General features: G+C 45.7%; 1 protein-coding gene across 1 annotated transcript; it reads left to right on the plus strand.

Moving 5' to 3' along the window:
- Nucleotides 1–274: 274 nt before the first annotated feature.
- Nucleotides 275–9,595, plus strand: LOC132571102 (zinc finger protein 883-like). The gene is made up of 4 exons (XM_060237780.1): nt 275–536; nt 2,832–2,911; nt 3,429–3,555; nt 7,946–9,595. The coding sequence occupies exons 2-4, from the start codon at nt 2,882–2,884 to the stop codon at nt 9,370–9,372; spliced, it is 1,584 nt and encodes a 527-aa protein (XP_060093763.1). The 5' UTR covers nt 275–536; nt 2,832–2,881; the 3' UTR covers nt 9,373–9,595.
- The last annotated feature ends 2,295 nt before the right edge of the window (nt 9,596–11,890 follow it).

Genomic DNA, 11,890 nt, shown 5'->3' on the forward strand with positions numbered 1-11,890 from the left:
AGGGACTACCTTTACCCAGAGATCATTTTGTAGAAAAATAGGTGGTAGAGTTCATCCAGGGATTGTTCTGCAGCTGCACATCCTATTCAATGAACAAGGAAGTGGAACTCTCAGAAAGATTCAGGAGCTGCGCTCCTGTGAGCTCCCACTGAATCTGAGGCCTGCCTATACCTTTATTTCAACAGTGGCTCTTTAAAAACCTCAATCCCTTTCCTAATCACCCGCAAGACGAATTTGCTGGCGCCACCCAGCTTTGCAGCAATCCACCGACCCCGGAAGATCCCGTACAAATGCCAAAGGAAGAGTTCCCAGTTCTGTCTCCCGGGATGAGTTGCAAGGAGGAAGGGAGGGAGGGCAATGAAAAGAGTGGCGAGCGGATGAGCGCAGGCGGATCCCTCTTTGGAAAGCCCTGCCTTTTGTCTCCAAGGAAAGCTCTGAGCCTCGTGAGGTCATTTCCTGCCGTGCCTCCCCATCCCCGTGGGAAAGTGGCTTTTGTCTTTCCCACAATAGCATCTGTCTCATCCCAGGCGCGCTTGGTGAGTTCAAATCGCATTGGGATGCTGGGGAGGGAGGGAAGAATCCCGGCTGGGGGTGGAGCGGAGGCAGAAGCTGATGGAAGGGGAGGGTAACCCTGCAGCGGATCCATCTACTCTAAGACAAGGGTGGCCTAACTTGCTTAAGGTAAGAGCCACATTGAAGAAATATGTCAGATGTCTGAGAGCCGTGAAACATGAATGTCAGATGTAATATGTGATATCCTCCTCCCCCCCCTCCCCCCAAAAAATTCAGGTACTGAAACAGTAAGGTTAGCAATGTCCAAATAAAGGAGCACAAAAGCATTAATAAAATGTAGAGGATCCCAAGAATCTGAGGTACACACCAATAGGAACATGAAAAAGAAGGCAAAACAATAGAACTGATCAAAGGAAGTCCTTCTTCACTCAAAGGCTGATTACTGCGTGGAATTCACTGCCACAGGAGGTGGCGGAGGCTACGAGCATAGCCAGCTTCAAGAGGGGATTGGATAAACATCTGGAGCAGAGGTCCATCAGTGGTTGTTAGCTACAGCTTTTCGTTGGAACTCTGTTTGGGCAAGTGATGCTCTGTATTCTTGGTGCTTGGGGGAGGAGGGCAACAGTGGGAGGGCTTCTAGTGTCCTGACCCCACTGATGGACCTCCTGATGGCGCCTGTTTTGTTTTTTGCTACTGTGTGACACAGAGTGTTGGACTGGATGGGCCATTGACCTGATCCAACATGGTTTCTCTTATGTTCTTATGTGACACAGTGTTGGACTGGATGGGCCATTGGCCTGATCCAACATGGCTCCTCTTACGTTCTTATAGCTTCTCTTAACAATAACAGCCTCCAAAGCTTCCCAAAATTAAGGCATTTCCTTGTTAAGAATAGATCCAAGCAGGCAGCCGTGTTGGTCAGAAGCAGTTGAACAAAGCAGGAGTCAAGTGGCACCTTTAAGACCAACCAATTTTTATTTAGAACGTAAGCTTTTGTTCTAAATAAAAACACAAAAGCTTACGTTCTAAATAAAAATTGGTTGGTCTTAAAGGTGCCACTTGACTCCTGCTTTGTTCAACTTGTTAAGAATGGCATTTCACAGCAGATTAAATATCTTTGAAAGCAGCAAAACCTCCAGGGAGGAAACTGAAATAAATAAAGCCAGATGAAGTCCATCCCTGTGAGTGCCTTTCTCCAATTGAACCTCTTCTCTGGGCTTTCATGTGGGCCTGTACGCTTGTGAGACTCACTCTCTCGCAAAATACATTTTGCTGGCATTGAAGACTTAACAGTACACAGAGTTTCTGCACTCAAAAGCCAATTACTTTCAGTGGGCTTAAACCAGTGGTCCCCAACCGGGACCAGTTTTGTGGAAGATTATAGTTTTTCCACTAATGGAAGGTGGGGGGGGGGGCATGATTCCCCACTCCTCCACTTGCAGCTGCTGGAATGGCCTGGGTTAGCCATAGCTCTTGCAGAGTTGTCCTTGAAAGGGCAGCAGCTGTAAGAGCTCTCTCAGCCCCACCTACCTCACAGGGTGTCTTGTTGTGGGGGAGGAAGATAAAGGAGATTGTGAGCCACTCTGAGATTCAGAGTGGAGGGCAGGATATAAATCCAAACGACAGTCGTCTTCTTCTTACATATATAATGAAATAATTATACAACTCACGGCCCGGTTGCTAACAGACCACGGACCGGTACCGGTCCACGGACCTGGGGTTGGGGACGCCTGGCTTAGACAGAAGTTGCCAACACAGAGAAATGTAAAGAGCAGTACAACAGAGCGAGATGAACATTGGGCCAGAACTGAACTCTGCATTTTAATGAGATAGCAGCACATCCCAGTCTGGGAAGGGAAACCTGTGACAATCCATGTCACACAGCAAGGAGGGCCTTCTACTGACTGCCACCACTCTGGTAAGGGTCTGCATGGAAGGGCCCAGAGCACCCAATCACCCTTGTCTGTGTTTGGCCCTTTTATGCTCTCCTCTCAAGTCCCACCCTTCCATATGCCAGTTTTCCCTCCAAAACTTTGCCACCCAATCAGAGGGACAGAAAGAATCCTGGGAAATGTCAGCTTTCTGTAGTAACTCCTAGGCAGGCTTCTCTGGAGCCTGTAGGCCTCACTAGGCCCAGGATCATGACGCTCCAGATGAAAACTTGCCAGATGACCACATATGGGGGTGGCGGAGATACATTGGGGCACTCTTTAAGGAATGCAGGTCCCTGACTATGGCAGGTGTGAAGGTAAGAAGCCCTGCCTTGAATTCAACTGGGCATGTAGCACAATAAAAGACCTGTTTTGTATCTTTCACAGGCCCTGAAAAGACACGGAGGCTTCAGTCTAGACCTTCTCATCGTGGTGGAATGGAAACCAGCTCTGTGCAGCTAGATCAGGTAAACAAGGGGATGCTTATGAGAATGGCTGGGGATTGCCCCAGGGGGCTTCTGTCCCCTGGGCCCAAACAGATGTATCTCCTTTAGAAGAAGAAGAAAATGATGATGATATTGGACTTATATTCTGCCCTTCACTCTGAATCTCAGAGTCCCAGAGTGGCTCACAATTTCTTTTATCTTCCTCCCCCACAACAGGCACCCTGTGAGGTGGGGGGGGGGCTGAGAGAGCTCTCCCAGAAGCTGCCCTTTCAAGGACAGCTCTGTGAGAGCTATGGCTGAGCCAAGGCCATTCCATCAGGTGCAAGTGGAGGAGTGGGGAATCAAACCCAGTTCTCCCCGGTAAGAGTCCACACACTTAACCATGACACCAAACTGGCTCTACCGTAAACACCAAACTGGCTAGGAATGGTTTGAATGCTTCTGCTGAAGACTTCCCCCCACCCCACCCCAGGCCATCTCACCTATTGCTTTCTTTTCGGATAATCTCCATGGAGAACATTTTCCCTTCCTCTTTCAGGTTCTGGTGACCTTTGAGGATGTGGCTGTGTATTTCTCAGAGGAGGAGTGGGCTTTGCTGGATCCAGGCCAGCAGGCTTTGCACCAGGAAGTAATGGAGGAGAACTGCAGGAACCTGGCCTCTCTGGGTATGCCTCCCTTTGTCTCGGGTGAGAAATATGGGACAGTAGCAGTGTTCCCTCTGAGTTAGCATGAGCTAGCTCGCGAATTTTTAGCCTCCAGCTCACACATTTTTGTCTTAGCTCAAGGAAGATGATCCCAGAGCACAATAATGTATGCAGTAGCTCACAACTTTAATGCCAGTAGCTCACAAAGTAGAATTTTTGCTCACAAGACTGCAGCTTAGAGGGAACATGGGGCAGTAGGAATTGCTTTTGACATTGGTCAGTATCAATGCATTGTACAGAATTCACTGAAAATCACCATGGCTAGATAAATGGCTAGGGGAGGGACGGTGGCTCAGTGGTAGAGCATCTGGTTGGGAAGCAGAAGGTCCCAGGTTCAATCCCTGCATCTCCAAAAAAGGGTCCAGGCAAATAGGTGTGAAAAACCTCAGCTTGAGACCCTGGAGAGCCGCTGCCAGTCTGAGAAGAGAATACTGACTTTGATGGACCAAGGGTCTGATTCAGTATAAGGTAGCTTCATATGTTCATATGTTCAAATGCTCCATTCAGCCATTCTGTGAGAGGCAGGGCTTTTTTTTGTACCAGGAACTCCTTTGCACATTAGGCCATGCCTCCCTGATGTAGCCAATCCTCCTGAGCTTACAGTTACGCCCTGTACTAAGAGCCCTGTAAGCTCTTGGAGGATTGGCTACATCAGGGGGTGTGTGGCCTAATATGCAAAGGAACTCCTGCTGCAAAAAAAAAAAAGTCCTGGTAGTCATTATTCCCTTAGAAACTGAAATATGTTGCTCAGGAACCCCTAAAGCTGAATTCTTAAAATTAGGTTGGAAAGGAAAGGTCCCCTGTGCAAGCACCAGTCGTTTCCGACTCTGGAGTGACGTTGCTTTCACAACGTTTTCACGGCAGACTTTTTACGGGGTGGTTTGCCATTGCTTTCCCCAGTCATCTTCACTTTCCCCCCAGCAAGCTGGGTACTCATTTTACCGACCTCAGAAGTATGGAAGGCTGAGTCAACCTGGAGCCGGCTGCTTGAAAACCCAGCTTCCACTGAGAATTGGACTCAGGTCGTGAGCAGAGCTTAGGACTGCAGTATTGCAGTTTTAACACTCTGCACCACGGGGCTCTTTTAAAATAAGGTTGGAGATGCTCTAAAACAGATTAAAACGCTTGGGGCTCTTTAGCTTGGAGAAACGTCGACTGCAGGGTGACAGGATAGAGGTTTACAAGATGATGCATGGGATGGAGAAAGTAGATAAAGAAGTACTTTTCTCCCTTTCTCATAATACAAGGACTCATGGGCATTCAATGAAATTGCTGAGCAGTCAGGTTAAAACGGATAAAAAGGAAGTACTTCTTCACCCAAAGGGTGATTAACATGTGGAATTCACTGCCACAGGAGGTGGTGGCGGCTACAAGCATTGTCAGCTTCAAGATGGGATTGGATAAAAACATGGAGCAGAAGTCCATCAGTGGCTATTAGCCACAGTGTGTGTGTGTATTTTGGCCACTGTGTGATACAGAGTGTTGGACTGGATGGGCCATTGGCCTGATCCAACATGGCTTCTCTTATGTTCTTATGTTAGATAGTGCTCTCTCTCTCTGTCTCCCCAAAACTCTTCCAAGCTTTGGGTTTCTCAATTCTTCTTCTTTGGAGTTCTCTCTACCAGTTGACCTGGGACATATCACAGAGACCTGGGCAGGTAAAGAGGAAGAGGTGGCTCTTTCCCAGCTCCCTTCCCCCTGGCTTACTTGGGCAGCATCAAGCTAGGTTTGGTGGATGGGGAAGAGCGGCAGCCATTGTCTGTCATTCCTCCGCGGCACCCATGAGATGCTTTCTTAGCTACAATTTGAGTGTACATCCCTGATGTTGGGGTCTCAGGACCAGTGAGGAATGAAGAAGAAGATATTGGATTTATATCCTGCCCTCCACTCCGAAGAGTCTCAGAGCGGCTCACAATCTCCTTTACCTTCCTCCCCCACAACAGACACCCTGTGAGGTGGGTGGGGCTGGAGAGGACTCTCACAGCAGCTGCCCTTTCAAGGACAACCTCTGCCAGAGCTATGGCTGTCCCAAGGCCATGCTAGCAGGTGCAAGTGGAGGAGTGGGGAATCAAACTCGGTTCTCCCAGACAAGAATCCGCACACTTAACCACTACACCAAACTGGCTCTCTCTGTCTTTGTATTGCAAGTGTTTGATGCCGCTGAAAGGTTTTTAGGATATTTTTACTTTGGGTAGATGTTTTATTTTTAAATCAGCACAGACATTGCAGACAATAATGTTCATAAATGGCTATTGAGACGATAACTTTAAGTACAAAGAATATCCATTATGTAAAAGGTAAAGGGAGTCCCCTGTGCAAGCACCGTATCGTTACCGGCCCGTGGGGTGACATCACATCATGACGTTATCTTGGCAGACTTTTTACGGGGTGGTTTGCCATTGCTTTCCCCAGTCATCTACACTTCACCCCCAGCAAGCTGGGTATCTTGAGCCGGCTACCTGAACCCAGCTTCCACTGGGATAAAACATAGGTCATGAGCAAAACTTGGACTGCAATACTGCAGCTTACTGCTCTGCACCACGTGGCTTGTCCACTATCTGCATCTAGTTAAATGAAATCCCTGCCTGCAAGAGCCTTAAAAAAGGGTTGACAATATAAGGATATTGTGATTTTTATCAACCGTCTCATTCCACCTTGGCAATTTGTTTAACTGCCAAATTGAGTTATCAGAAGTTTGATTTTTAGGTTTGGGGTAATTACACCTGGTTATCATTTATAGAGCAATAATTAGATCTCAAAACCTGGTCTACAATTCTCTGGGCTGAAGTGTCCATCACTGTTCCACCTTCTCCACTGTGGTGTAAAATTCCAGCGGAAATTCAGATTGAGAGATGCAAAGGAGAAAGGCAAGCATAACGATATTTTAAATAAATAGACTGTGGGCCTTGGGTATAAAAGGCCCTAGTGGGAAGGGCGGGATATAAATCTCAGATAGATAGATAGATAGACAGACAGACAGACAGACAGACAGACAGACAGACAGACAGACAGACAGACAGACAGACAGACAGACAGACAGACAGATAGATAGATAGATAGATAGATAGATAGATAGATAGATAGATAGATAGAAAAGCCACACAAATAATTGGCCAATAACTAGTGAATGAGCTAAACTGACAAAGATGTTTTTTTCTTCTCTTTACAAATGAATAACAAATAATGATTTAAAATAATCTCTAACAGATAAATATCACCAGTGAACATAGAGAAGAGGGAGTGCAATTTTAAAACAGTATATGCGGGGGAGGGGACGGGGGTAGGACTTTCCTGGAAGCCTTTTCACTCTACTACCGTTGTATTAAAATGTTGCGCTGAATCTACAGCATCCAGCTGTTCTGCTGTTACTCTCTCCTTTGCAGGACAGTTTCAGATCCCTGCCTAAAAAAAAAAAAAGGAGTTTCAACAGGCTTCCTCAGGAGGTGGTGGGCTCTCCTCCTCTGGAGGTTTTTAAACAGAGGCTAGAGAGACGGCCATCTGACGGCAATGCTGACCCTGTGAACTTTGGCAGATCAGATGAAGGAGGGCAGGAAAGGGTTACATCAGTTCTTAGTTCTCATTACCCTTTCTTACATGCTCAGGGAAATGTTGTTCGTCCCTTTGAGGTCAGACAGCAGTTTTTCTCCAGGCCAGTTTTGCCAGGGATCCTGAAGGTTTTTTTGCCGCCTTCTGGGCATAAAGCAAGGGTCACTGGGTGAGGGAGGGGGGAGGTATTTGTGAGTTTCCTGCATTGCACAGGGGATTGGACTAGATGACCCTGGGAATCCCTTTCAGCTCCATGATTCTATAGTTCTATATTTTCCCTTTATGAGGCTATTAAAGCAGAATGGTGTGGAATCCCTGAACATCTGCCATGGCTGGAAGAAGCAAAAATAATTGGTGTGTGTTTTTTCCTGTTCGCAGCTGGACTTCTGACATCTGACATTCATGTCTTGCAGCTCTCAGACATTGGACGTTTATTCTATGTGGTTCTTATGTTAAATAAATTTGGCCACTCCTGGTAACCATACATGGTCTATGCAACGCCGGGCTTTATTGAACATAAAACTATGTACATCAGTCCTTCTTCCTCAGTATTGTCTTCTTGTGCTGGAAATGGCTCTTGAAGCTCTTAGCTGAAGTCTTCCAAGCACTTATCCTTGAGATCATTTAATAAGAGATTCAAGGAAGGGTTGAAGCTCAGACTGCATGCATGGAGACCCAACATGCTACACTGCATTGGTATCAAAACATGAAATATTTTCTGTTATTCAGAACAGTTAAGAGGGTTTGTTCTCTGATCTTAAGATCCATTTCTCACTCACCAGGTTTCTCTTTCCTATTGCTTCAGGTAATATGGAATGGAAGAAAAGGGGTGAAGAGCGGAAAAAGGAAACTGAAGCAAATGAGTACATACAAAAATCCATTTCTTCTTATGGCGCTGCCCTCCATGAGATTCCAGAGCAAGAAGGACATTGTGGGAATAAGGCCCATCGATCAATGGTTAGACTGCATGCACAAATTCACAAATGCACTGATTTTGGAGAAAACTTCAGTGAGATCCCAACTTTTAATTCCCAACAAAGAATAGACATGGAGGAGAAACCGTATTATTGTTCAGAGTGTGGAAAGAACTTCAATATGATTTCAAATCTAATTTCCCATCAAAGAATCCACACAGGGGAGAAACCATATCGATGCTTAGAGTGTGAAAAGAGCTTCAGTCACAGCACAGGTCTTGCTTATCATCAAAGAATCCACACAGGTGAGAAACCATATAAATGCTTGGAGTGTGGACAGACTTTCAGTGTGAGCTCCAGCCTTACTTCCCATCAAAGAATCCACACAGGAGAGAAGCCTTATAAATGTTCAGCATGTGGACAGAACTTCAGTCACAGCTCAAGCCTTGCTTACCATCAAAGAATTCACACAGGGGAGAAACCATATGAATGTTCGGAATGTGGGAAAAGTTTCAGTCACAACTCAGGCCTTTCTTACCATCAAAGAATCCACACAGGTGAGAAACCATACAAATGCCTGGACTGCGGACAGGGCTTCAGTGTGAGCTCGAGCCTCATTTCTCATAGAAGGATCCACACAGGAGAGAAACCTTATAAATGCTCAGTATGTGAACAGAGCTTCAGTCACAGTTCAAGCCTTGCTTACCATGAAAGAATCCATACAGGGGCAAAACCTTATAAATGCTCAGAGTGTGGGAAGAGTTTTAGTCATAGCTCAGGCCTTGTTTATCATCAAAGAATTCACAATGGGGAGAGGCCATATAAATGCTTGGAGTGTGGAAAGGGCTTCAGCGTGAGCTCAAGTCTTACTGCCCATCAGCGAATCCACACAGGAGAAAGACCATATGAATGCTCAGATTGTGGAAAGAGTTTTAGCAGTAGGACAGGATCTATTAGACATCAAAGAATCCACACAGGAGAGAAACCATATAAATGCATGGAATGCGGAAGAAGCTTCAGTGTCAGTGTAAACCTTGCTTCCCATCAAAGAATTCACACAGGAGAGAAACCATATAAATGCCCAGAATGTGGAAAACGTTTTCCTGACCACTCACGTCTTGGTGTGCATCAAAGAATCCACACCGGGGAGAAACCATACAAATGCTTGGAGTGTGGAAGGAGCTTCAGTGTGAGCTCACACCTTATTTCTCATCAAAGAATCCACACAGGAGAGAAACCATATAAATGCTTAGAGTGTGGAAAGAGTTTCACCCAGAGCACAAACCTTACAAGACATCAAAGAATCCATACTGGTTAGAAGCCATTTAATTGTTTTATCAGTGGTCACACAAATTCTTATTTTGATACCTAATGTTAGCCAGTTGTAACAAAATGTTCCATATGGTACATTTAAGTATTGTAAGTGCTTTGCAGGACATGTGGACTAAAACATTTTAAATCTTTGTATACATTCCTTATAAGAATTCCCCTGTGATCTATGCGTTATTTATTTACCTCATTAAGATGTGAGCTGATCATGATTCTATTGACTATTCTTATGTATCTATATACTACCATATCAGTGACATAAGAACATAAGAGAAGCTATGTTGGATCAGGCCAGTGGCCCATCCAGTCCAACACTCTGTCACACAGTGGCCAAAAAACCCAGGTGCCATCAGGAGGTCCAGTAGTGGGACCAGGACACTAGAAGCCCTCCCACTGTTGCCTTCCTTCCCCAAGCACCAAGAATACAGAGCTTCACTTGCCTCAGAAAAAGAGTTCCATCTATACCTTGTGGCTAATAGCCACAGATGGACTTCTCCATATGTTTTTCCAGTCCCCTCTTGAGGCCGTCTATGCTTGTAGCTGCCGCCACCTCCTGTGGCAGTGAATTCCATGTGTTAATCACTCTTTGGGTGAAGAAGTACATCCTTTCATACGTTCTAACCCAACTGCTCAGCAATTTGAGTGCCCATGAGTTCTTGTGAGAAAGGGAGAAAAGTATTTCTTTCTCTACCTTCTCTATCCCATGCTTAATCTTTTAAACCTCTATCACATCATCCCTCAGTTGTCTGCCAGTAGTTGGTTGATGTTAAGCAAGGGTCGTTTTGTAGAAAAATAGGTGGAGCTCATCCAGGGATTGTTACGCAGCTGCATTACTATTCAATGGACAAGGAGGTGGAACTCTCAGAAAGGTTCAGGAGCTGCGCTCCTGTGAGCTCCCACTGAATCTGAGGCCTGATGTTAAGTCTTTTCATTGCTACCAACAGAGGACTAGACACTGTCAGCAATGTCTGTTGTTAAGGAATGCCTTACTAAGGATTTGAAATTAGCAGAACTGGAAAAGCTCATTGACAAAAAATCATTACAAAAAAAAAAATTATTCCATTCTGTGGAGCAAAAGATTGTCTCTCATTTGTTGAACACTAAAATAGCCATGCAGGCTTTATAATGGCGAAAACAGATTTCTTATCATAGTTAAGTCAATCCCTAGAGATTTTAGGCAAGCTACCTCCGCTTCTCTCATGCTTGGAATGCCCCATGGAAGGAGTCATCATGAGATTATTGTTACTGGACAGCACATTCTTCTTTTTCGAGGTGGGGTGGGGGGAAGAAACTCAAAAATGTAAAAATGAAGTGAGGGAGAGGTATTCCGGGCATGGAACGGGTCACTGGGGGTGAGTGGTGGGAGGGAGATACTTGTGAATTTCCTTCATCAGGCAGGAGGTAAGGCTAGATGACCCTGGAGACCCCTGCCAACTCTATGATTCTATTTTGATTGGGCTTTCAGTCTAAGTGGTAATTAAACCGTGACACTCCCACATGCGTCATGCAACAGTGTCAGCTCTCTAGAACCTTTGGGAAGATTAAGTTCTTAGGACAGGGCAAAACTCCTTCCCCATCAGTGATCCTTTGCCATACCTTCTGGGAGGAGAGAATCCAGTCAAGTAGCAGTTGATCAGCTCTACAGCGGCATAATAGACCTCGTGTACGTTGATAGCTATCTGCCCTTCCTCCCCCCCAGCAAGCCTTTTGGAAAGAAGGAACCAGTGCTCTGAGGCCAATGTAATCCCCCTCTTCCCCAAAACCTAGTTTCTTCCCTGTTTTGCATTCTCAGAACCTTTATTTGGCAAAGGAAAAGATGGCACCCTACTGTTATTCTCACTGGAACCAAGCAGTGGACAAGGGCACCTTTAAGACCAACTAAGTTTTATTCAGAATGTAAGCTTTCGTATGCTCTTACATTCTGAATAAAACTTTAGTTGGTCTTAAAGGTGCACTTGTCCACTGCTTTGTTCTATTGCTTCAGACCAACATGGCTGCCTACTGGGATTATTCTCACTGGCATAATGCAGGAAACTCATAAATACCTTCCCCTAAATTCACAGGAAATTCATTGTTGTCAGATGGCCCTCTAGCCTCTGTTTAAAAGCCTCCAAGGAAGGAGAGCCCACCACCTCCCAAGGAGGAAGCCTGTTCCACTGAGGAACCGCTCTAATGGTCAGGAATCATAGAATCATAGAGTTGGAAGGGACCTCCAGGGTCATGTAGTCCAACCTCCTGCACAATGCAGGAAACTCACAAACACCTCCTCCTAAATTCACAGGATCTTCTTCGCTGTCAGATGGCCATCTAGCCTCTGTTTAAAAACCTCCAAGGAAGGAGAGCCCACAACCTCCCAAGGAGGAAGCCTGTTCCACTGAGGAACTGCTCTAATGGTCAGGAATCATAGAGTTGGAAGGGATATCCAGGGTCATCTAGTCCAACCCCCTGCACAATGCAGGAAACTCACAAACACCTCGCCCTAAATTCACAGGATCTTCATTGCTGTC

Source organism: Heteronotia binoei, chromosome 5 (genome assembly GCF_032191835.1).
Source record: "Heteronotia binoei isolate CCM8104 ecotype False Entrance Well chromosome 5, APGP_CSIRO_Hbin_v1, whole genome shotgun sequence".
Lineage (NCBI taxonomy): Eukaryota > Metazoa > Chordata > Lepidosauria > Squamata > Gekkonidae > Heteronotia > Heteronotia binoei.